The 24,612-nt window shown below is 41.6% G+C and overlaps 1 protein-coding gene across 3 annotated transcripts in view; it reads right to left on the bottom strand.

Annotated features, from left to right (window-relative positions):
* The window catches only part of SORCS3 (sortilin related VPS10 domain containing receptor 3), a 603,968-nt gene that overhangs the window by 309,434 nt on the left and 269,922 nt on the right, over positions 1–24,612 (bottom strand). For all 3 annotated transcript variants that reach the window (XM_077125964.1, XM_077125965.1, XM_077125966.1), the window contains exon 3: positions 8,998–9,097. In XM_077125964.1, coding sequence (XP_076982079.1) covers positions 8,998–9,097 — 100 coding nt within the window. The remainder of the gene's footprint in view (positions 1–8,997; positions 9,098–24,612) is intronic.

Here is a 24,612-nt window from a genome sequence, read left to right as displayed (position 1 = left end):
ACAGGCTCATTTTGAATACTTGGTCTGGTGTAAACCAGAGTTTTCAAAGAATAAGGGTTTATTTTCCTAACACTGCAGTTTTCCAAATGCTCTTTGTTGAAAATCTTCTGGACACACAAATGCGCATGTACATACAGACATATACAAAAAACTAAAACAAATGAATATCAAATTAATGAAAAAAGGGCAGGCAAACGGAAGTCCCTAAGAAGTGAAATAAGTGGCTAATTTTTATTATTCCTCTTAAATGCCTAGATAATTGTATGACAAATCATATCTTTATTTTAAAAATATGAAACACTTGATACAAACCCCAAAGGGCACTTTGGAGAGAAGCCAGGCAATAGGTTTATATTCTTCCCATTTTCAAATAAAATGCAAAAGGAAAAAAAAAAACAGTAATCATTTTAATGAGCCTTTAAATAAATTATTGGCTAGAGCATGCTGCAGCAATTTATATAGGGAACCACATGCATACATTTGCTGAGAAAGGGGCTTTCTGACTGAAGAGTGAATTTCCAAGAATTGCTCTAGATTCCTTTTCTTTTAAGTGATTAGTTTGACTTGAACCACACTTCTAGCTGCTCCATTGTTGGGTCATACAAAGATAGATGGAAACTTCTAGACCATTTTCTTTCCCTTCATTGTTCTACCTTGTTTCTGATCTCTTGGCTCCTGATGAAATCTGATATTTTCAGCCTTTGGGGGTTTATTTTCTGGTTCTGTTTCTGGGCATGCCCCAAAAAATAGATATTTACTTGGAGTCACTAGATAAGGGAGTTTGGGTCCAAGTCCTATTCTTTTCCTTTTTTCACACCTTTCTTTCACACATTTCCCCCAGACAATCTTCCTAAACACTGCTCTAGCCTCTTGGTAACTATGTTCATTTATAAGGCAAGAAAAACAAGGTAACTGTGAACTAACAAGAGCGGGACCATCTCTTTCCATCAGTAGAATAATCAATCTCAGGCAGTCAGTGGGTTTGTTTTTAAGAGACAAGGAAGAAGGTCAGAAAAGAGAAGGTGGCAGGGTCCCTCCGGGATGGAGGAGGAAGCAAAGGCCTTAAGATCCAAGGGTTCAGGGAGCTGCATCCTTCCAAAGGAACCAAGAAGAAAGCAGCATGGCAGGCCGCCCAGCAGCCCCATGGTCAGTGCCTGCCACGACCATGACGCCACCTCCACCTTACTGACAGCGTCCCTCCTTCTGAAGCTTATTTCCCCCAAAGCAACCATTCTATCCTAATCCTGCTCCTAAAAGGAAGGGGTAAGTAAACGATCTTTTATTCTATTTTACAGATTGATAAGCTGAGGCTCAGAAAACATAAATTACTTTCTCAATATCCCACAGCTAGCTAAGAGAAAAGGCCTATGAGAAATGTTGATTCATTTCCTAGACAGCTCTTCCCCAGAGTGCCCACCCTCTTGTTTCCTTGACAGCTATCTGACTTTGAGCAGACTGCTCAACCATACCCGGCTTCAACAGGCAAGAGGCCGTTTGGTTTCTAGGTCCTTGGTGTCCCATACTAGCTCCTTTGAAAAGGGATTCCAGCTACAATACCTTTTGGGCTTTGAGACCAAAGAATGAGAAGCTATGGATGTTTGCATGAACTGTGGTTAAGCCGGACAGGGACAGGAGTACCATGCTGCCAGTTGCTCCCTCCTGGCACTTATCCCTCCACCCAGGTGGGACTCTACATCTGACTGGTGTGCACTAGCTGCTAACAGCCTTGTGGGCTCACAGAGAAGGAGACACAGAACACTGGACTAAGAGCCAGAGATCCTATTCAATAAGCCCAGGCTGCTTCAATTGACTTCAAGACTTCAGGCAGGTCCCTGACTAGCCACCTCTGTAAGATAAGGGCCTGCAAGACTGTCCCCAGGGCGCCGGCCCTTCAGCTCCAACAAGTGGTGAGTCTAAGGGTCAAAAGTGAGTGGAAACACATTATGAGATAAGCACATTAAGCCGATGAAAGTGATCATCATCAACCACATTTGAGCAGGTCCCTGACCTCTCATTGCTAATTTTCATCACCTGTGAATGGGCATGATGCTCCCAGCAACCTCATAGATCTGTTGGTGAAATATTAAAGGAGCTAACTCACAAAAAGCATAATTTCTGGCCCATAGGGAACTTTCAACAAGTGTGAGCTTTTTTTTGGTGAATATCATCATCATAATCATCATCATTGTGATTATTATCCTGGGCACTTGTTATCCTAGAAAACAGAAACATGGCTATGAGCGCTAAGAGGGACTTCTCTTCCTTGCTCTTTAACAATTAGTGTATGATGCATATGTTCTGAAGGGAGGATGTACAGCCCGGAGAGGTAAGGTGGGATGCTTGGCTGAGGCTGCTTTAAGGTCAGTGGCCATGTGGTAGGAAGTGAGGTACAGGAGAGCTTGTCCCCTACCTATTATCATGATAATATCACGATACTTGGTGTCCTCTATTCTGGGTTGCTGGAACAGATATAGGCAGTGTCCCTGGCTTCTGTACTTGCAGTAAGAGGGCTACCTCTGCCTGAACCAGTGAAAGTGAGCCTAATGTGAAGTTGCATTAGCTCATGCCAATGGAACTCCTCAAATGGGCAGAGAGGATGCTGTACCACTGGGAGCCACTCACCCACTTTCTGAACAAGGATCTGCAGATTCACAAAGGCAGGCCTGGATGGTCAGTATGTGGCCAGAGAACTGAGATCAATAAGAGAGTATTTCTTCTTGGGACTCAAGTTACTATCTGTTGAGTCCCAAAGCCCACGGAACTTTCCAAATCACCATGTAGTCCATTGAGGCACTGTAAAAAATAGTGGCCATCCAGACCATCTGAACTGGAAGGAATTTCAAAATTATAGGGCCTACATTTGCCATTTTACAAATAGTAAAACACAGGCTCTAAGAAGGGACCAGCTTATTCAAAGATACAGAATGACTTAGGAACAAAACCAGGAGGAGAAATCAGATGTCTGCCTCCTACTTCAGTGGTTTTACCCTTAAATGACATAAGAGGTCCCCTTGCATTGCAGAACCTATCATGTGATCGCTTTGAGTCAGAGAGAGATGTTGGCGAACCATGCTCAACTTAAATTTTTCCTCTCACAAGTCATAAAACTATCACAGTAAACTGTCAGCAAGTGAGTCTACTAAGTGTTATCCCATGCCCCAAAAGACCACTTCCTCAATACCAATTCCACCCGTGGACTTATTAACCCCTCAGAATATGGCCCATGATGCTAGCTGGATGTAAGACCTGGAAAGTAAATTTGGGAGGGCCTGCCAGCCCCACTCCCTGAACTGCACACCCTGGCCTCACCAAAACATTTCAAAATGCACAGAAGACTCACATAAAAATCTGCATTTTCACCTTCTCTTAAGAAAATCGGAATACAGTGATAATGATGTTAATAATATCTGGCCACACAGGACTTTCATTCTCACATGACAACAGCCATCTGGGAGTGAGTGGCAGAAGTCCCTTTAAAGAAGGACTGCCCCAGTCCCAGCTTGGCCCATATCCCTATATATCTGGCCCGTCAGGCGTTTCAGCTTGAGACCCCCCCATCTAGACTTGCAGCTATTTCCTTGTGTGCATCTTCTCTGCCCATTTTTGAAGCAGGAATCTCCCCTTCAACATATTTTTGCTCAGAGATAGACATTTAACAGATTGCCTAACAGCCTAAAATTATCTTTCCAAATTCAAATCTTTTTTTTTTTTTTTGGCTTTAGAGTAAGAGATTTTAATTTCTGTGAATTGAAAATGTACTATCTCAGAGCTTACTTCTCCTGACCCTCCAAAAGTCTTCAAAGACATGGGTTAGGGAAAGCAGGAGTTCAATATTTTAAAATTCTGTGCTTTGTTTATTTTGAAATATTCCAGGGTTTTAAATAGAACACAGGCTTATGTTGCTGTACCAAGAGAATAAATGAAGCAAGCACATCGAGCATCCGAGCACACACACAATGTCTCTTTAACAGCCTGACAGAGGTGCATGCTCACCTGAGAAATCTGACTGGTAATTCCCACTGTATTTTTTTAGGGTAGCCTGGAAGAAATTATCCTTCTCATTGCTAAATCAACTAGGAAAGGGGAATCTGACACTCCCCTCCTCCTCCAAAAATCAAATAATCTTCTAACACTCATGAGCAGAAAACCCCAGGAAACAGGGTCACAACTAAGACAAGATGATTGTGCCTCACCTAGTCTCTATACCTGGGCAGGGGCAGCCAACCTGCGGGTGGATCAGAGGAAACGGCATCACCTGGGCAGGAGCATGGCGGTGGATGGAATCCTCTCATTAGCTATTTTACAAAAGGCAAGCAGCTCACCACCCTGAGCCTCAGTTTCCTTTTCTGTCAAATGAGGATAAAACTATCAGTCCCAGGGAAATAATAGAGAAGCTCAAGAACTTAGTAATGCACTTGGTTCTGTGCCTGGAACTTAGTAGGAACTCAACAGAAAGAAAATATTATCCTATTGTACTGCCTGGTCTTACAGTACACACTGCCACTACCACGCGCACACATGCACACATACAACTCTACCCTACAGCAATTTGGTCACATTCCCTGGCAGTCAGGCCTGTAAATGCTCCCTGCCATTTCCATCTGGCCACCTCCAAATCTACAGGCAGCAACCACTTTTGAGCCAGAGCAGTATAGGCCAGAGCAGTATAGGCCATAAGATGCCTACAGATCCCTGTCCACAGAAAGATTTGTTCTCAAATACATAAGAGAGCACCAAACCTCTCTTTTGTTGAGGCTCCAAACCTTCAGGCTCCATGCACAGAGCACAACTCTGCTAAAGGCAAACTTGACCTTAGCTCATGCCACTCTGCATGGATCTGAAGACAAAAATCAACTGACAGTGACAATGAGCTCCGGGGTCCCTGGAACATTTATCTCCTTCAAGAGGAAGGGGAAGCTGTGAGCTGGGGCTCAGACCCCACCACAGCAGAGCCTCATCTCTAGAAGCAAACCCCACACTGCTCAGGCATCACCCAGCAGTGAGATAATTGTCCAACGGCTAGTGAAAGGAAATCAGTCAGGGATGCAGAATTCACATCAAATATAGCCAGGGCAGGTCAAGGTCATTAAAATAATGATGATGCCACCACAGCATAAGATTATTAGAGCAGCTTCCTTTGGCAGCTCCGAGCACTTCATATTAATACTCTTATTTAGACAGGGAATTGTAATACCTGATAGATAAACAGGTCCTGCTCACAGCCTGTGGGAAAGACAATGCTATCACTAATGCAATTTTCTTAAGGGAGTCCAACATTACTGGATATATCCTGACTAATTTGTCCCCCAAATAAGACCATTGGAAAGGGTGATGCAAATCCACTATTTACAAGTAATACAGCCTTGGGGCAATTTACATAAAGTCTATTTTCCTCTTTTGCCTATAGTCTAAAGTTGCTTGGCAATTAGAGATCATGTAGATAATGCTCCTAATAGGGAGCTTAGCATAGTAGGTGCTCAATTAACACTAAGATTATTACTGCTAGAAGGAGACTACACACATGTTAAGAATTTTACTTTCAATTTAATGGCTTATTAGCTGTCCACATTAGGAGATTTTATGTTGTCAAAAATGTGTTTAAAATATCAGCGATTAGCTTTGGGAGCAACTATATAAATACAAGCTCAATTTACTGTTTTGCCAGGGGCAACAGATATCATTGATGTACTCACAGCCTCTAAGGAAAGCAGTGGCCATCTGTTAAATAAATAACTCATTAGGTGAAAAGCAAGTGCTTCCATAAGATTAAGTGAAAAAATCTGTTGGAAACTACTGCCATTAGCAGGCCGATAAATATGGAGAGCTACAGATAATCTGGCCACTGAGAATAAAAAAAAAAAAAAAAAAAGCATAACACAAGTTGAAATAAGAATCTCCAGGGATTTTCAGGATTTCCCTTCAAGAAAAATTCAAGAAGCGAATAATAAAAATAAAGCATTAGACGGCCAGAACGACCAAGAGCCCTAGACCAATCAAGAAACAATTTTCATTTTTATTTAATTTCATTTTGCCTAAATGACTGGAGAATGGGGAATTCTAGCAAACTGCATATTCAACTTAAGAGAAAGTCACAACATATATGTGAATGATCAATATGTGTGAATAGTCAGTATCTAGAGGCTCAGAACACAATCAAATACACTTAATAAAATGAAACAGTCTAAGTTCATCTTTCCTTGGATGATTCACAAATCACTCTACGATGAGGTTCCTTAGGAGCACTAATTTCTATTACTTGTCTTTCTCCAATCTGAGTGAAGACAATATCTGCTTTTAATTGTCTCGCTGGCAATGTCTCTCCGGTGGGAGTTAACGGTACTTTGGTGATATTCTCAGAGAAGACAGAAATACGCCTAACTTTTGTTGACTGGACGATGATTCCTGGAGAAATTGCTCCAAAGAGAGCATGGCCTGGAAGCCACCTCTGGGAGGGAGAAATGGTGGGATTTCCGTGCCAGTGTTCTCCAAAACTCAGCATCATGTCTCCTCCACCCCGCAGCAGCTGCTTCCAACCACTCTTTGTCTCCCTCACTTCAAAACACTTCAGAGTCGTGCTAAAGGAGAGCTAAGATAGTCGGGAATGTGAGAAAATAGAAAAAACAAGGGGCATCTTTATGATAGTTGCCAACCGGAAACTCACAGAACAAACACCTACCTGAATGCCAACAGGCACAACCCTTTATGTATCACATGGAAAATCCTTGCATAGATGATTGAACTAGATTCTAAATGAAATATGACTTAATTCATGGATCAGTGCTGAAGGACATCTGTCATGTCCCAAATACCCAGTTTCTACTTCTGCCAAAGTCTGTACACTGGGCAGGTGATGGTGGCTCAGCAGGCAGGGTTCTCACCTGCCATGCCAGAGACCAGGGTTTGATTGCTGGTGTCTGCCCATGCAAGAAAAAAAAAGCAAAGTGTGTACACCCATCTGATTCCATTGGACCCCAGTTACTGGGGTGGGAAGGGAGGTGCACCAAACTGGGAGCCGTGAAGCCAAGTCTACTTGGCCAATTACCAGCTGCATTGCCTGGATGGGACATTCATCCTGAGGGCCTCAGCTTCCTTCTCAGTGAAGGGAGAAAGGTGGAGGAAGGAGTGAGGTAGACAATCACTTCTCAATTCAGTCAATTTCTATTAAGGTGCCTCCATACAGGACGTAGCACCAAGCTTTTATTCAAGATCATGATGCAACTACCCCAAGCACTCAAGACAGGACTATACCCTCAATTTAAAAGGTTTAGGAGGAAAAGGTGCAAAGGGTAATGTGACTCAGAGAAATCCAGAGTTAGAATCAAGAGCTGTGAGTTCTAATCCCGACCCCTTTTTCCACCTTGCTACATAAGCTTTTGTGGCTTTAGTCTTCTCATCTGTAAAATGAGGCTGTTGTTACAGATGAGGGATTCTTAACCAAAACCCATGGACATCCTAGGTCCGTGAGTGGGATTCAGGATGTTCACAAAACCCTCAAAATTGTATTCAAAATGTATGTGCTTGGGCATTTTTCTAGAGAGGTGTTCTAGAGCATTAATCACATTTGTAAAAGAGTTGCAGTTCAGAAACTATAATAATCGTATAGGTGAAATCTATGATCCCTTCCAGCTCTAACATTCAATAATTCAGAGAACAAAACTGAAAATTGTGAAAAAAGACAAAGGAAAGAGAAACCGCTCAGATAAACCAGTGATACACGCCTAAAGAAGTGTCCTGAGTATCAGGGCTTTGGCCCTTGGCTGGTAGGCACAGTCTCAGGGTCTGGGCTGCCTAGAGTCAGCAGGATCTTTAGCCATTGATCATCACTCACCAACGCTAAATCAGGAGCCACCAATTCTGCTTCTTCCCTCTGCTGGGGGTGTTCCAGGGCACTAGTGATGGGCACTAGGTGGGGTTATGGCTGTGAGATTGTTTCTCTAAGAAGTTTGAGTCAAAGCTGCTCCAGTAAGCAGGGCTACTCCTTTATGCTTTGATTAGCATCAAAAATCATCATTCTAAGCCTCAGCTTGGACTCCACCAAATTGGAATCAAGTTCAGGGATAACAGTAAAATTGGGTTGAAGCTCAACCTTGAATTTACTTCTTGAAGGAAGAGTTTGTATATTAGATGGCAAAAGAAGAGCGTGGGAATGCCAGCGTCAAGCTTTTAGAGTCATTGAAATGTGTTTTATCCCCCTGGTATGTTTATTTGGACCAGGCTTGCCTACGTTTCTATACAGCAGTGCTTTCCTACCTAGGAAAAGATTACCTCGCTCTCAAAAGCCAATAGACATTTATTTTCTATAACAGTCCATTGTTGCACAGAATCCAGAGATTCTCCTTCCAGCAGGCCCCCATGACCAAGTTCTGACGATTTCACCATGTTCTGTCTGTTAAGCCAAGAGGAGAGGAAGGGCAGCAGGGGAGTGAGCGGAGGCAGGGTCTGCCCCCATGAGCCTCAGAAGCCATTGGGGAATGAGGTGAAGAATCCTGGGCTGCTGATCCTTCCATTGGCAGAAACCGGCCCCCTGTGAAAGAGGGGCTCTCCAAAGCAGACAAGCAAGAGGAAGGCTGTGGAGAGACTCAACTCTGGTGTCAAGCAGACGTGTGCTCAAATCCTAGAGCTGTTATTTTATCACTGTCTGACTTCAGGCTAGAAAGTTACCTAATCTAGTACTAGTGTCTAGTACTAATTTAGTGTCTTCATCTGTAAAATGGGGCAACTATATTTCTTACCCCAAAGATTCACTGTCAAGATAAATAAAAGCATTTAGCACAGTTCCTGGCGCAAAGAAGCCCTGATAGAATGGTATAGTTCTGTTGTCATTGCCTCTATCACTATTGTAATCACAATAAAGGCCATTATTAGAATTCATTGGCATATAAAGCAGGCACTCCATAAGGGATTCTATAGCCACTGGTTTTGCCCTTACCTCCTGGCCCTGAGCAGTCCTGCTTCCCCCTCAGGGGTTGCTCAAGACCCAGTGACCCCTCCTCTTACCTTCCTTTTGTTGGTGGGATTGACATAGAAGTAACTGAGGACGGTCTTCAAACCCACTTTGTCATTCAGCTTTTCATAGGTGGTGCCATAATCCGTTGACCTGCAGGCAAGAGAGAAGAAAAGGGAGAGATTGTTTAACCAAATGGTGGATTGTGTCTAAAGAAGAGCCGGGCTCTGCCCCCACCTGCACCTTTTTTACCAAATCACATGAGTGCTTAAAAGTGTTCTTCAGAGATAAAAAGCCCTGTTAATTTTAGAGGGGCAATTAGACTAATGCATCTGCTGCTTACTATCTAAACTGGCTCGCCTTTGCTCCCAGCCTTTCTCAGAGACCTACTTTTCTGCCCTTTGTAAAGGAGCTGCCTCCCAGGCAGCTCAGTTTTCAGTTCTCCCTGGGACTCTGAAAAGGGCTCACTGTGTGAGAGCTATGCATGGAGGTCACAGGAAGAGAAGCCAAACTGTTTCCAGAGGTCATTGAGGTATACTCTCCATTAAGCCTGAAACAAGGGGACCCTAGCAAGGCAGGAAGTGCTGCTATCCCAGTTGTGGGGCCCAGTGCTAGAGGGGCCAACAGCCTACTGTATCAATGATCCCAGTGGCTCTTATTCCTCACCTGGGCCTAGTTTCCAGGTGTCTGACCTCATGCACAAACCATAAGTAAAGACTCAGAGAACTAAGACCGACCATGCCATCAGCTCTTTCCTTTCCATCTCAGAGCCCATCACCTTCCATGGTGGAGGAGGGAGAGAGAGAGAGTGCCAAACAGTATGAATCAAGTAGATCTCTCTCTACCACACTTTTCACCACCACCTCCCGATATACACAGTTCTCCCTTTTCTGACCATAATATCATCAGGTTCTCACCCCCTCTTTTGGTCACGACCTTCCTTGGCTATATTCAAGAAACTTCCCATTCTGGCTTTAGAAGGACAAAGAATCAACTTTTTCTCTCTCTGGTCAATTGACTTCCTCAGTCCCTGTATTCTGCCTCTAATCATGGCTCCCAGCTCTGGCTCTGTGTTTCCCTTTGACACAGAGGTTACATGGTGCCTTAGTAACCAGCTGTCCCTGCCTTGACCTTGAGCCCTTACCCAGGTTCTAACTCTATAATATCTGGCTGTCCTGAAACACAGCTTTGCTTTATAAGCCTGGAGGAAAACTTGGCATTGTCCTTTACATTTATCCCCACTTCCCATTTCAACCTGGCCAACTCCTGGTCCCTAGTCCCAGCTTCAATACCCACCCTCATCTCCTCTGCTGGACACAGAAATGGAGAACAAATTTCTCCATTCATTTTCACCCAAGGCAAACCGTACATGCTTTTTTCTAAGTTTGGATGTTGCCAAGATTAATTTTTTTATGTTCCAATTCCCCAACCACAATGTAAGCTCCTCAAGGACAAGGAACTTCAGAGAACACTATGGTAAGAAGACTGTGAACTTTGAGTTTGGCAAGATCTCTGTTTCATACGCAGAGCTGCAGCTCTCTGGTTGCATGACCATGTACAAATTACTTAACCTCCTTGAGCCTTAAGTTTCATATTTGAAAAATATGGAGATAATTTAATCTCACAAGGCTTTTATGAGGATGGAAAAACAAACCAGTGAAACTTTCTAAAAGGATGCCATGTATACTGAAATGGTAAAAAAAAAAATATATATATATATATATATATATATATATATATTTCCTTTCCCCATAGTGTGCAGATCTGGGCCTTACTTATGAATATTCAGCAGCTTTACTGAATAACAAAACATCAGTATTTCAAATCCTTCCTTGGGCTACAGGCCTTACATGGTCACTGATTATAGCAACTTTATTCATTAGTCCCCCCAAAACTGACTTATCTTTTGTCCTTATCTACCAGAGGCTCAGAAGACAGAAGTTCTGGGACTTTTTATTTGCCTTTACCTCTTGAACCTCACACAGTCTCCAAGTCTTCATGATTTGATTTCTTAAATAATTAAGATCCATGGTTTCCTTTCCATTCCCAACGTGTTGTGTTGGTTCATGCTTCATCATTTTTGCAACAGCCCCCAACTAAATACTCTTCTAATATTCTTTCCCTCTGGTCCATCCTCCTGCTATTTTCAGGTTATATTTCAACCACACAGAACTGTCCACATCACTTCCTGATAGTAATTACCTGCTGTCTGCACACAGTTAACTTACATCTCCCAAGCTCAGTCTTGTAAAATGTGGCTTCAATATCCCTTACTGGACCTGTTTACAGCCACTTGCTTCCCTGCCCCTTTCTCTTCAGCTTCATGAAATGCTCCTAAACATCTCCAGCCTTTTCACTACCCTATGCTTTTGCACATATTATTTCCTTCGCCTAAACCATCCATTCCCTGTTTCCTCTACTTAGTGTATTTTTCTGCAACTTCAACATTCAGCTCCAGTATCACCTTCCTTACAATTTCCCAGGGAGATTTAATCACAATTCTCTTCAGGTTCTTACAGCACCTTGCATATGTTTCCATTTTGGCATTTATCCCATTATTTTGACCATACTAATTTTATTCTAGGACCTCTTCTTTGACTGTAACTCCCTAAGGGCCAGACCCTTTTTTTTATATTAGCCTCAATTTTTACATCATGCCTTATACAAAGCAAGAGGTGAAAATACTGATTTTTGTATCATTTTGCTTTGTCTTTATTTACAAGAATGAATGAATGAATGAATGAATGTTCCAAACTGACTCATATTCCTGACCAGCTGTTAAATTCTAGTAGTGTCTCAACACATAGCCACTAGAAAACACACTCGACTTTTTGCCTATAGGTACAATTAGTGCAGACTGTAAAATCTAGCAATACCTGGTGCCAAAGAAGGATCTACAGTTCACTCAGACTAGCAATATGGTTTAAATAACCAATCAGCCTGAGCATCCTTCTTACCCAGGACAAAAGACAAGATAATTCATGACCTCCAGAGACTTTCAGTTGCATACTTTTATTAATCCAAATAAAGCATTTTATAGAATAAACTACTTATTGATCCCATACTCTGAAGGCATAAAGACAGAACAGTGTGGGGCAAAGAACACTGAGCTTGTAGTCTGGAAACTGAGATTCTAGAATTAATTCTGAAACATACTGTGATGGTTTAAAAGCTTTGTGAACTCCAGAATTTATATTCTTAAAGTTAATCCATTTCTGTGGATGCAAACCTATTGTAGGTAGGACTTTTTGATTAGGTTACTTCAGTTGGGGTGTGGTTTGGGGGGGTAGTCTTAATACTCTCACTGGAGTCCTTTATAAACGGAATGAATATGGAAAGAAAGACACAGAAGCTGAGAGAGAAGCCCCAGAAGCCAGAACCTGAAAGCAACAAAACCCAGAAGAGAAGGGAGAGACCAGCAGATGCCAACATATGCCTTGCCATGTGATCAAAGAATCCAGGATCACCGAGACAGAAGCACCTATGATGCCTTAATTTGTACATTCTCTCAGCCTTGGAACTGTAAGCCTGTAAGCTAATAAATCCCCATTAAAAGCTAGCCCATTTCTGGTATATTGCTTTCAGCAGCACAGCCTACTAAAATGCACACTCAATGTGGTACCTTAGACAAGCAAATTCTCTAAGCCTCACTCTGTTGTTAACACAAAAGGTTAATTCAGATAATCATAATGCTTTTTCTGGACCTTAAATTTTATTATCTCACCAACATAGTGCTAAGCTGTTTTCCAACTAGTGGCTTTTCCTCATACCATACATAGCAAAACATCTTACTTATAAGAGTTAAAATCTCAGAGCTCTCTGCATGATTTGTCGCAACAAACTTCCTTCTAGAATCTGCACTGCCCTCATCAAAGGTGATATGCTGAGCATTGTGCATTGTCTCTTTCTGCAAGTCGTACGTCAAATTCACTCTGACTTTTCTATTTTGCAGAAGTGGCTGCTGAGAGTAGGGACTTCCCAACAAAGGATCCTCTGCCCAATTCAGCTTCTTCCATGCCTCCAGCAGTTTCAGCTCATTCAGAATGATAGAAACGAATCTTGCTGACTGATGACACCTCAAGTCTGTGGAACCAAAGAAGCCCCAAACTCTGTCTTTCCAGCATGGATGCTGCATGCCAGGTTGACCACCATTATGCCTGGGAGGAGGGGCAGATGGCAGAGAGGTCTCAGTCAAATTGCTATAGACAGCTATGTCTGCAGAACTTGCTTTTGCAAGAAAGAAAACCATCCTCTACCATGTGACACCAGACATCTGTCCACAGGGGTCACTTAGAGGAAACGGTTTCATCTCACTGATTTTTAAAGCTGGCCTCCCAAGTCTTGATGCTACTAGGCTCATAAAACTGAAATGCTCAGAAAGGTGGAATCCTCCCACACGTGCACTGCATTCATTTGCCATGAGCCTGGCACAATACTTGCTACCAAGTGAAATGCATCCTATTGGGTTGTGGCATTTTGAATTTTTCAGTACACACAACTAACCTTTAAGGCTATGCATGAGATGTGCATGGTCCCAGGACATCCAGGCTCAAGGTACCTCAACTCCATTAACTTTCTCTATGTCTTCTACTGCTGTGTGTGTGTGTGTGTGTGTGTGTGTGTGTGTGTGTGTGTGTGTGTGTGTGTGTGTGTGGTAAGCATATGCATGTGTTTCCTGCTCTGCTGTTCCTTCTTTTTAATTATTTCTAGCACACAGAAAAGCACACAGAAAAGCCCAATGGGCTGTCAATCATATGCCTACTACTAAATTTAACAAATGTCTGTGTTCAATAACAGCATAAAACCTTTTTCAGTCTGTTGTTATATTCACATAAATATTATTATACATGATATATCTTCTGCAACTTGCCTGTTTCACACAACCTTCTTTTTTTTTCTTTCTTTTTTAAGTCTATCCACGTTGACACACCTAGGCATAATTCATTCATTTTAACTGCTGTGGAGCATCCCAGCATATAAATAAACCACTATCTATCCTTTCAACTTCTGATAAATATATGTTTGCTTTTTCTTTTAAAATTTTCTACTATAAACAATGCTACAATGAACATTCTTACACATGGCTCCTTGTGCATATATGAAGAAAGGCTTTTCTGGGGAGACATACTGATGTGGAATTTTGGGGTCACACTCTATGCATAACTTCAATTTTGCTGGTTGCTGATAAAAATTTTCTCCAAGAAGGCTGTAACTTCACAGAGACATGCCCTTTGTCTCCAGATGCGGTGACCTGGCTCTCTTATTCCCAGGGCCTGAGTCCCCAGGTCCTTACCCATCTGATCCCAAGGCATCTCTGGCCCCAGAACCCTGAATCCCAGTCAGCAGCTGGGGCCTGAGTCCCCCCTGCTTATTTCCCCATTTGCATTACTATGGGTCACCTGTCCCTGGCTCCACCACCTGCCCAGGGACCTGCTCTTTGGCTGGCTGGTCCTTGCAAGGACCAATCACTCACCCTTCTTTCCTGGTACCCGACATTGACTGGCAGACTGGATGGCCTCCCTGTGCCACCGTGCAGAGGTGTCTGGGTCAAAGCCAGGACCCTGACCCCACTCTGAGCCCTCAAGTGTTTACTGAGCTCTTCTCTTGCCCTGACAAGCCTTCCGAAGAGCTCAGTGTGGACCAGTACATTCTAGAAAGATCCTACATCAGCCCAGCCTGCCATGCCCCTGACTAATCCCCCAGGGTCACTCTCCTACCAACAGTTTTGGAAGTTGCATTGTGAATGTGACGTGTTTTTTCTCTACCACCAAGTTCTCTCTCATGAGTTCCTGGGGAAGAAGCTGGTGGCAACAAGCATTTGGGTTTTTATTTTAAAAGGAAATGAACAGAAAAGAAAAACCTGGAGCCGGCACAGTCAAGTAGCTTCCTGGTTGAGCTGAGCTGTAGCTCAACACCCAGTTCCCAAGCCACATTCCTACCCCAGGTGGGAGGGCTGGGAAAGACACTCTGCTTGTCCTCATAGAGTCCACCACAGGTTCTGATTTGGGGCAGGCACAGGGCTTTCCTTACTTAGTAAGCACCTTCCCCTCCTTTACCACTGTGGGCCCTCAGCCCACCCAGTCTTTCCTTCTTCTCTTGCCCCTAAGTTTGTAAAACTTAGGAACTGGGAAGCCACAAGTCCTTTTCCCTTGATTTTATTAGCCTCTCCTCTTATTCCCAGTGGGTGCCCTTCTGCATGACATCATCTAAAATTAGCATAGAACCATGGACTGATAGTTCCATACCTGTTTGCAATTTTTTTGGTATCTAATATTTCCCAGGCACTATGCTTTGCTTCCTCTTTCCTGCCATTTATGAGTAACTCTAACCCAGGGGGTAGCAAAATTTATTCTATTTAAGACTCGACAGTAAATATTTTAGGTTTTGTGCATCTCTGTCACAACTACACAACTCTGCCGCTGTAGCTTAAAAACACCCATACACAATCCATAAATGAATGAGTATGGGCTTATTACATTAAATCTTATTTATAAAAACAGGCAGTGTGTAATTTGCTGACTCCTGCTCCAACAGATTTCAGAGTCAGCCTCTACCTCTATCCCCATCCTCCAGCCAGGCTTCCACCCTGCCTTTGCCTCTTACCACAATTCCTCAAGGGTTCCTACACAGATCTCTGCTACCCTAACTCGCCTTCCCTGGCTGGCTTCTACATCAGGGCAAAATGCCTCCTATGCATGGCATTCAAAGCCTTCATCAGATGCTCACTTTACCTACACTCCCCCAATGAGCTAATGGCTGGGCAATTGTCCAGAGGATCTCCTTTTTGACTCCCAGCTCCAGTACTAGTTATCTGGTGCAGATGCTTCCTGCGAATCGAGCCACACCTTCCTCGGTATTTATATGAACACCACCCAGGAGTTCCCTACTTATTCTCTAAATATTCATATGTGCTTTTTCTCTTTTTGGCAATCTCTAAAAACTCCTTAAAAGTCAAATCACGACTTAAACATCTTTCAAATTCCTGAAAGTGCACAGCACAGCTCTGAATAAAAAAACCAAGGAAGGCCTAAGTAGTGAAAAGACAACTGGACTTAGCAGCCAGAAGAACAAGCTGTGTGAGCTCTTTACTTCTCTGAACCTCAGACAACAGGGCTGTTGTCAGGATTTAATAAAGGGTCTATAATACACCTGGCCCAGCATCTGATAAAGGTCCCTGTTGTAAATGGCCATGACTATTGTTATTACCAATACCCAGGTTCTGTTTTCCCTAAGGGCAGTCACCTTCTTTTCTTTTCCTTGATATACACTCCTTACACAGTGGATGAAATATGTGGATACCTAGTAATGTATTAAAGGATCTATGGGGACTGTTTTCAACTTGCCACTATGAAAGAACAATATGGCCCAGCTGTCTGGGGCCTCAAAAGACAGGACTGTGTCTCAAAGTACCCAGCCCTGGGAAGCACCACTGGCCATTTCCCCAGAGTGCGCTCTACTGAGATGTACTAGGGACAGACAGCAATCAAAGCCCAGAGGCAATTAGCTGTTCTGTGTGTGCTGAACCAAATCCCATTCCAAGTTCAGGGTCGGGTGTTTCCATAGAACAGCTCTAGACAACAGCAGCCCAGAGGGGCTTTATGATGAAAATGGGAAAACCATTGATGGGCCTCTCTGGTCTGTTCCACTCCTTATTTGGGGGCCCATGTCCAAAGCCACATTGATTTGTGTCTTTGCAATGGCAGAAACCCAGCCTGACCACACATAATCAGCCAGATAAAGAATTTCAGACTTTAATGACGCCAAAGCAAGAGATTTAAATAGCTTCATTCTCCATATGGGTATTAGTCCCACCCTATGTATCAGAAAAAACGCTGGCAGGCTGACTGAGCAAACCTCTGATGCCAAGGCAAAGGCTTGTAGAGCATTCAGTGACCTCTTCTCATTATCTGACTCCTCAGCCACATTATCTAGTTGCACAAAGAGAGGCACGTGATGCAAGATAATTAATTCATCTCTTTGTCCTCCTGCCCCAGCTATTTCAGTGAGAACCATCACTGGGTTCCAAATGCAGAAAATAGGAGGTGAGTTGACTGTGGAGACCAGAATCATGCAGAATCCCTAGTTTAGATTAGATAAAATGCAGCCCCAGTGGCAGCACTGTCCCAGCATTCATCTCATCTAGGAAAGAAGGTTGAGGTGTGCGAGATCTTTGGTCTGTCTGTCTGTCTGGGCGAGCACTTCACTTCTCTGAACCTCAATTCAGACAATAGGGCTGTTGGGTTGTTATTTACAGAGATTCAAAATGCCCAAAGATCCCAATATTGTCAGCGAAACAAATTACCATATGTTGGTTTCATACAGGTGAGGGGAGGAAAGAAGCCCATCAGAAAAAAAAAAAAAAAAAAAAAAAAAGCTCATCTAGTTCAATAGCAGGGCCCAAAGAAGGCATGAGACCCTATGGTGCACTGCAGCTTTATTCACATGAGCATAAAGGAATAACAATCATTAGGGGAAAAGTTAAATGAAAGACAGTATATTACACACATACTTACACAAGCATATATTCTCTAGTAGCCTTAAAGAATAAGGTAAATTTTGAGGTATTGACCTGAAAAAGTCCCCAAGACATATTATTAAATGAAAATGGCTAGCTGAATAATATGTTAAATGCACACACTGGATTTCTAAGGTACAACAAAACAAAATATTTCCATTTCCATTAAGTTAAAAAATGTGTACACAAATGCATATTAAAAAGTCTGGGGGAGGGCGGGCCACGGTGGCTCAGCAGGCAAGAACACTTGCCTGGAATGCCAGAGGACCCAGGTTCGATTCCTGGTGCCTGCCCATGTATTAAAAAAAAAAAAAAGTCTAGGGGAAAATAACAGATAATAGCAGTTACCTCTGGGTAGGGAATTGGGATGGGGGTAGAGGGTATTGACTACAGGGATGTCATTTTATTTAAAACTGTATTTTAAGACATGATATGTGTTCAAATGTTTTAAAACAAAAATGTACTTAAAATAATAGCAATAAAGTGATTCATTACTGAGCAGTTAGAATACAGATGAGTTCATCAAGACATGTAGAGAAACCCTACTATAGACAAGAATTTGCATTCAAAGAAGCAGCCCAACATAATCATAAAGGGATTCATTTTAGAATCAAGCAGATTTAGGTTAAATCCAACCTGTGGAACTTCAGGCTAATAATATCTGCTCAATAAGAATATGAATGCCAACTTTGTAAGATTGGCATGAAGCTTAAATAGCACTAAAATCAGGGAGTTCACTTCAGTGTTAGTTGTTAGGAGACCTATGATAAGACCAATAATTTTGAAAACTGAAGAGATGCTGTCTCCTGCATTCAGGCAAAGAGCAGCTGAGTTATATGGTGGACATATCGTATGCAGGACTATGAGGAAAAAAAGTTTTCTAAGGAAGAGGGGACATTTGTATCCACAGAAATAGGTGAATTCCTATGGCCACCCATGCATGCCCAAAGCAAGACTCATGCTCAAGAAGAATCAGGAAGGCCCCTACACTTTGACCTAGAGCTATTCTCTAAACCCATTGTATGGATAAACCTTGAAGAAGAGCACTCACACAGGCCAATCTTCAAAGACTGGGAAAGGTGTTTTGTTTTGTTTTCCATTCATGTCAAGCTCTGCCACAGTACCAGCTGGATACAAGTTTAAAGACAGATTCCTCAGGGTCTAAATTCAAGCAATAACACATTAAAATATTAAATTGTTCATGTTACAACAAAATATTACAAAAGATACAAGAAACAGGAAGTGATGGCCAAGGCAGAGGAAAAGATTAGAGCATTAGAAGTCATCAATGAGGAAGACCAGCCCTGAGGCATACCAGACAAAGACTTTTTAAAAATGGTCCTAAATATACTCATAAAGCTAAAAGAAAACATGGACAAATGGAGCTAAAGGAAATCAGGTAAAAGATAGATGAATGTAAAGAGAATATCAATACAGAGATGAAAATTATGAAAAGAAGTCAAACATTGCTAAAGACCCCACAGAAATAAAAATTTAAAATTCCCCACAGGGGCTCATCATAGATCGGAACTGGCAGAAGAAAGGATGAGTGGACCTGAAGGTAAAACAATTTAAACCAATCAGTCCAAGGACTTGAAAGAAGAAATAATGAAGAAAAGTGAACAGAGCCTAAGGTACTTGTAGGATACCCACGTACATATTGAGGAAGTCCCAGAAGGAGACTGCAGGTGAGGGGAGGAAAGAAGTCCATCCAAAAAAAGAAAAAAAAAAAAAAGCTCATCTAGTTCAATAGCAGGGCCCAAAGAAGGCATGAGACCCTATGGTGCACTTCAATTAGTTAATGTGTTGTATTCCATTTTTCTTTTGTTGAACCACTCTTGCATACCCGGTATAAAACCCACTTCAACATAGTACATGATCATTTCAATGTGCTGTTGGATTCTATTTGCAAGTATTTTATTGAGGATTTTTGTACCTACATTTATTAAAAAGATTGGTCTGTAATTTTCTTTTCTTGTAATACCTTTATCTGGCTTTGGAATTAGGGTGATGCTGGCTTTACAGAATGAATTTGGTGTAAGGCTCCATCATCTTCAATTTTTTGGAAGAGCTTAGCAGGACTAGTATTAATTCTTCTTGGAATGACTGGTAGAATTCACCTGTGAAGCCATCTTGTTCAAGACTTTCCTTTGTTGAGAGGTTTTTGATGACTGATTCAATCTCTACTTGCAACTGGTCTATTAAGGTCTTCTATTTCTTCTAGAGTAAGGGAGCTTATTTATTTCTGAGAATTTGTCCATTTCATCTAAGTTTTCTAATTTGTTGGCTTACAGTTGTTCATAGTATTGTCTTATGATCCTTTTTATTTCTGCAGGGTCAGTAGTAATGCCACCCCCATCATGATTTTATTTATTTGCAACTTCTCTCTTTTTGCCTTTATTGATCTAGAATGGTTTGTCAATTTTTGACCTTTTCAAAGAACCAACTTTTGGATTTCTTAATTCTCTCTATTGCTTTTTTATTCTCAATTTCATTTATTTGTCCTCTAATCTTTGTTGTTAATTCCTTCAGCTTGCATTGGAATTAGTTTGCTGTCCTTTTCGTAGTTCCTCCAGGTTTTCAGTTAGGTCTTTGCTTTTAGCTCTTTTTTCTTTTTTAATGTGGGTACTTAGGGCTATAGATTTCCCTTATTTGTCTCTATAGTTTTGTGGATTTTTTTTTATACTCCTTTCATTTTCTCTAGTTGCTTTTACCTGGAAGGAAAATTCTGGAAGGAGAGTTAACTGATAAAGGACTTTCCCTTGTGAGTATTTACCAGTCAAGACAGGGCCTGGGACCCATGAAGTTTACATGGACCAGCTCCAAACTGCCCTGGGGAGAGTGTCAGGAAGACACCAAAGTCCTTTTTGACAGTTCCTCAAAGCTGCACTTTCCTGGCCTACTCAGCATATGGTACCCTTCAGCAAACTGGTCCCCAAAGCCCTAAGGGGGCACCATGCTTTAAACCTCTATCACCTCTGCCCTGCTGGGGGCAGGGTTGAAACAATTGCTGCTGCCATCTTGCCTTTGTCAGGAGCAGTTTGAAACAATAACTCAGAGCCCAGACCCAATGATCCAAATTTGCTAATCAAAAGCCATCTATGCTCAGTCCCACCTTTAACCCCATTCTTGGGGATGAGGATTTTTATGTCCCTTTATGACAGCAGCAGCTAACCAGGGACTGAAGCTTGGTCTGACCCACCAAGTGAGTGGAAAATGGGCACTGGAAGCCACCATATAGAGAGAGTTACTCACAGTTCTTTACTATGGCTTATCAGCCTCTTACTCCCACTTTTCCCTGGATGCTATACAGTGTTTTTCTGGCCCCCAGAAACCCACACAGTTGTTTCAGATAGTTTCTGCCTGTTTACTCGATTTCATGGAAGATGGGATGAGTCCTGAGGCTCCCTACTCAGCCATTTTCCCCCATCCCATTTATTTTTAAGTCATTTTCTTCTCAATGATAAGTACAATTCCTTGCACACATGGAAGGCACTCAACGCGTTGACTAATTACTTTATTTATCAAGTAATGCAAGTCTATCCCTCCCAGGAGCAGCCAGCACTGTAGAGAAGAGAGCCTCTCCATTCACTGCTCCACTCCTTCCATGAAGTCTCTTATCTTCCTCCACTGGTTCCCTGGCACCCAGCTTCTGCAGAACTGAGACAGCATTGGATCTGCTTTCTGGGGACACATATCTCTTCTCTTCTACTGTTGTTTCATGCCGTGATTTAACTTTTTGAGTACGAAGTTTCTTTTTCTAGACAGAACAAGTTCTCTGAGGTCAAGAGACTACCTTGAATTTCTCTTTTATTCCCTAAAGCACTTTGAATAATGCTAAGCCGGGTAGGTACTCAAAATGAGCACAAGCATTCTAAGGACAGTAATAGTCACTTTCAGACAGATTCCCCTCTGACTGTGAAAATGTTCTGCTGTGAAAAGAGAGACTAACAACAAAGCAGATGTTCTTTCATTTATCCTACTGGTCATCCAGATGTAAAAGAATACTCAAGTCTTCCTACACCTGACATCTCCCAACTAGGAGAGAAAAAGAGGAAATTCCAAATACTAAAGAAGTGAATTGCAGCTCCCTGGTTTGAGGCTCCTCTAATAACACACTCGCTGGTCTCATGATGTGTCTGGAAATCTGCATTCATTCATCTCTTCCTTTAAAAGAATCATTGAATGATTGCTCTACTCCCCACACTGTGCCAGTTGCATGATGTTATTTAAACAACTGACCTCTTGGACACTACTTTGGATGCTCAAAACACACCTGACCATAGGCCAGAGCTGGAGGATATGAAAAACAATCCCAAGCTTTCTATAAGCTTTTCTTTGAAAGTCTAAGAAAGAAAAAGCCATTATCTGGAAGTTGGGCTTATTCGCAAGTCTGTGGCCCATAGAGAAATGCGTCCTTCAAGTTCTGAGGCAGCACTCACCAGTACCCCACATGGACTGACTCAATAGATTGGTTCCCAAGGAATGGGGGAAAAAAGAATGGCACACTCTGGGTGTTTCAGAAAAACAAAAGTTCTTCAATTTCATGGTAGAAATATTTTAAAATATAGAAAAGAATAATATGCAAAACAGACATCAATTCTACTCATGCCATACAGAGGAAAACTCAGTCAACATTTTGATGTGTTTTTTTCTCTACCCCGCGTGTATGCTTACAGAATTTGGATCCTTTTTTTTTTGCATGGAGTTTGATGTCCTGCCTTTCTACTTAACATAATATTTTAAGCCTTTTCCAGTGCTATTAAATATATTTCAAAAGAATGTAATTAATGCTACTAAGTGGTACACTTAAAATTGGTTAAGATGGCAATTAATTTTGTTATATATATTTTACCACAAGAAAAAAAGACAATATTCCAGTGTATGTATCATAATTTACTTTAACTATCTTCTCTATATTGGTCAGTTTCTGGCCAAGTAAGTTAGTCACATTAAACTTAAAGTACACCCTTTTACATAAATCTTTATATGTGTCTTTATTTGTTTCCTTGGAATAGACTCAGACTCATGTAAGTGCAATTACTAGTTCAAAGGGTAAAAATTTTTATTAAGTCTCTTGTTATAAATTGCCCCATGTTAATATTCCAGTCAATTTGCACTTCCTCTAGCAATGAATTGTAGTACCACTTTCACTGCATACTTGCCAACACTGGGTGTTATCATGTTGAAGTTTCTGATCATACAGGTAACTAAGACCTTGCCATTAGAGTATTATAAAAATACACGAGAACTTTGAAATGTCTTCAGACCAAATACCACATCTATAACAGTGGTTCTTAAACTTTTATGACTCAGGAACACTTTGTACTTTTAAAAGTCATTAAAGACCTCAAGAGCTATAATTCCTCTGTGTTTTATCTATCTATATACACTTCATAAAAACTTATTACTGATAAAACATTACATTTATTTATTTATTTTAAATAATAATAATATACCTATTACATGTTATGCTATTTATAAGTAACACAATTTTATGAAAACCAACTACAGTTTCCAAACAAAAGCAATCTAGTAGGAGTAGTGCATTGTTTTATACTTTGGGTGAAGTTCTTTAATAGGTAGCTTAATAGAAGACAGCTAGATGCCCATGTCTGCTTTTGCATTCATTCTGTTAGGATATCATATAGGCCATATATAGCCTCTAGAAAACTCCACTATACACTCAAGACAGAATAAGAGCTTAAAAAAAAAAGGCAAATAATATCTTAGTCATTTTCCTTTTATTAGAGAAAAGTTTTTAACTTATTAACCCCCTGGAAAAGTCACAAGAACCCCCCAGGGGTCCCTGGACCACATTTTAAGAATGGCTGCTCCAAGCCAAACAATTACTGGAGCCCAAGGAATTCCTGGAACTACAACTTACAAAGTGCTTTTTTTTTTTTAACAGTTATGGACTTCTCACAAATCTCTCCTCACTTCAAATGCTCTTCTTTACCAGCCCCTTTAAAGTTCAACTACACACACAATTTTTCTGTAAACCTACAACTGGCTTTAATTTTTAAAAAAAAATCAACTCCAACCTCCTGCCAAATGCCTTAGTACTTACCCTGCCCTCCAGTCATCTTTCTTTTCTCTGAGTCCTTATTGCTGTTATATCTCTGCACACAATTTGGCCTATATCCTCTGATTTTTCATGGATTCTTATCCCCACCAAAACGATAAGCTGCTTGAGGTCAGGGATCAAGCTGCTGGCACATACTTGGCTTAGTAATTGATTCCCCAGAAGGAAGATTACTACCCTAAATCACTATTGCATTTAAATAACTAAGATTTGCATAATGCTTCAAATGAAACACTTTCTCTTGAAATATTTGGCCTAAGTATTTTATCTTTGTCATAAAAGTAAAGAAATGGAAATTCAGAGAAAGGACGAGCAAATGACAATGCTGGAACTTGAATCCATGTCATCTGATCCCAAAATCCTCTGTACTCTATTTCAATGCTTAGCCTTTTATTTAAGCAGTGGTAAATGAGCATTTGATTTGCAAATCATCACATGGTAGGGTTTCACTGACTCATCCTTTCAAGAGATCTCCAAAGGCATTTCCTAGTATGAGGCTTAAGAGGTATTAAAAAGCCAAGTTTAGAGTCAAAATTTGCTTGGAATTCCTGATCCTCCACTTACTAGTAATGTGACACTGAGCATATTGCCTAACCTACCTTTCTGGGCTTCAGTTTCCCCATCTCTATCATGGATATCATAATTGCCACCACACAGGGTTGTAGGGAGGACTAACTGAGAAGATCAACATGAAGTGACTTGCAAATATCACTGAAGGTCCTTGATAAAGTTTCATGCTTTCTTAAGGACCACCCCACCACCATTCCCTACTTCCCCTCCTGAAGACAAAAATGACTTCGTTAAATAAAGACAGGTACTTCCTATGGTCCTAGCAATCTGACTAATGCACAGAAAAATATCTCAGATCTGCATCTGGATCTGGGGCATCTGGAATATAGGGACTGCAGAAGCCCAGGCCAAAAGTTTTACTAGAAAGAGGACAACTATTTTGACCGGAAGATATTCACGGCCAATCCATGCATGAACCTCAGCTCAGGGAGCTACCCCATACCTCTACTCCTCTCCCACGCCCACTCCCCTCAACATACACAGACATTCCTCAGGCCC

Source organism: Tamandua tetradactyla, chromosome 13 (genome assembly GCF_023851605.1).
Source record: "Tamandua tetradactyla isolate mTamTet1 chromosome 13, mTamTet1.pri, whole genome shotgun sequence".
Classification (NCBI taxonomy): domain Eukaryota; kingdom Metazoa; phylum Chordata; class Mammalia; order Pilosa; family Myrmecophagidae; genus Tamandua; species Tamandua tetradactyla.
Note: the sequence above shows the minus strand (reverse complement) of the source record. Positions and strands in the feature narration are given on the sequence as shown.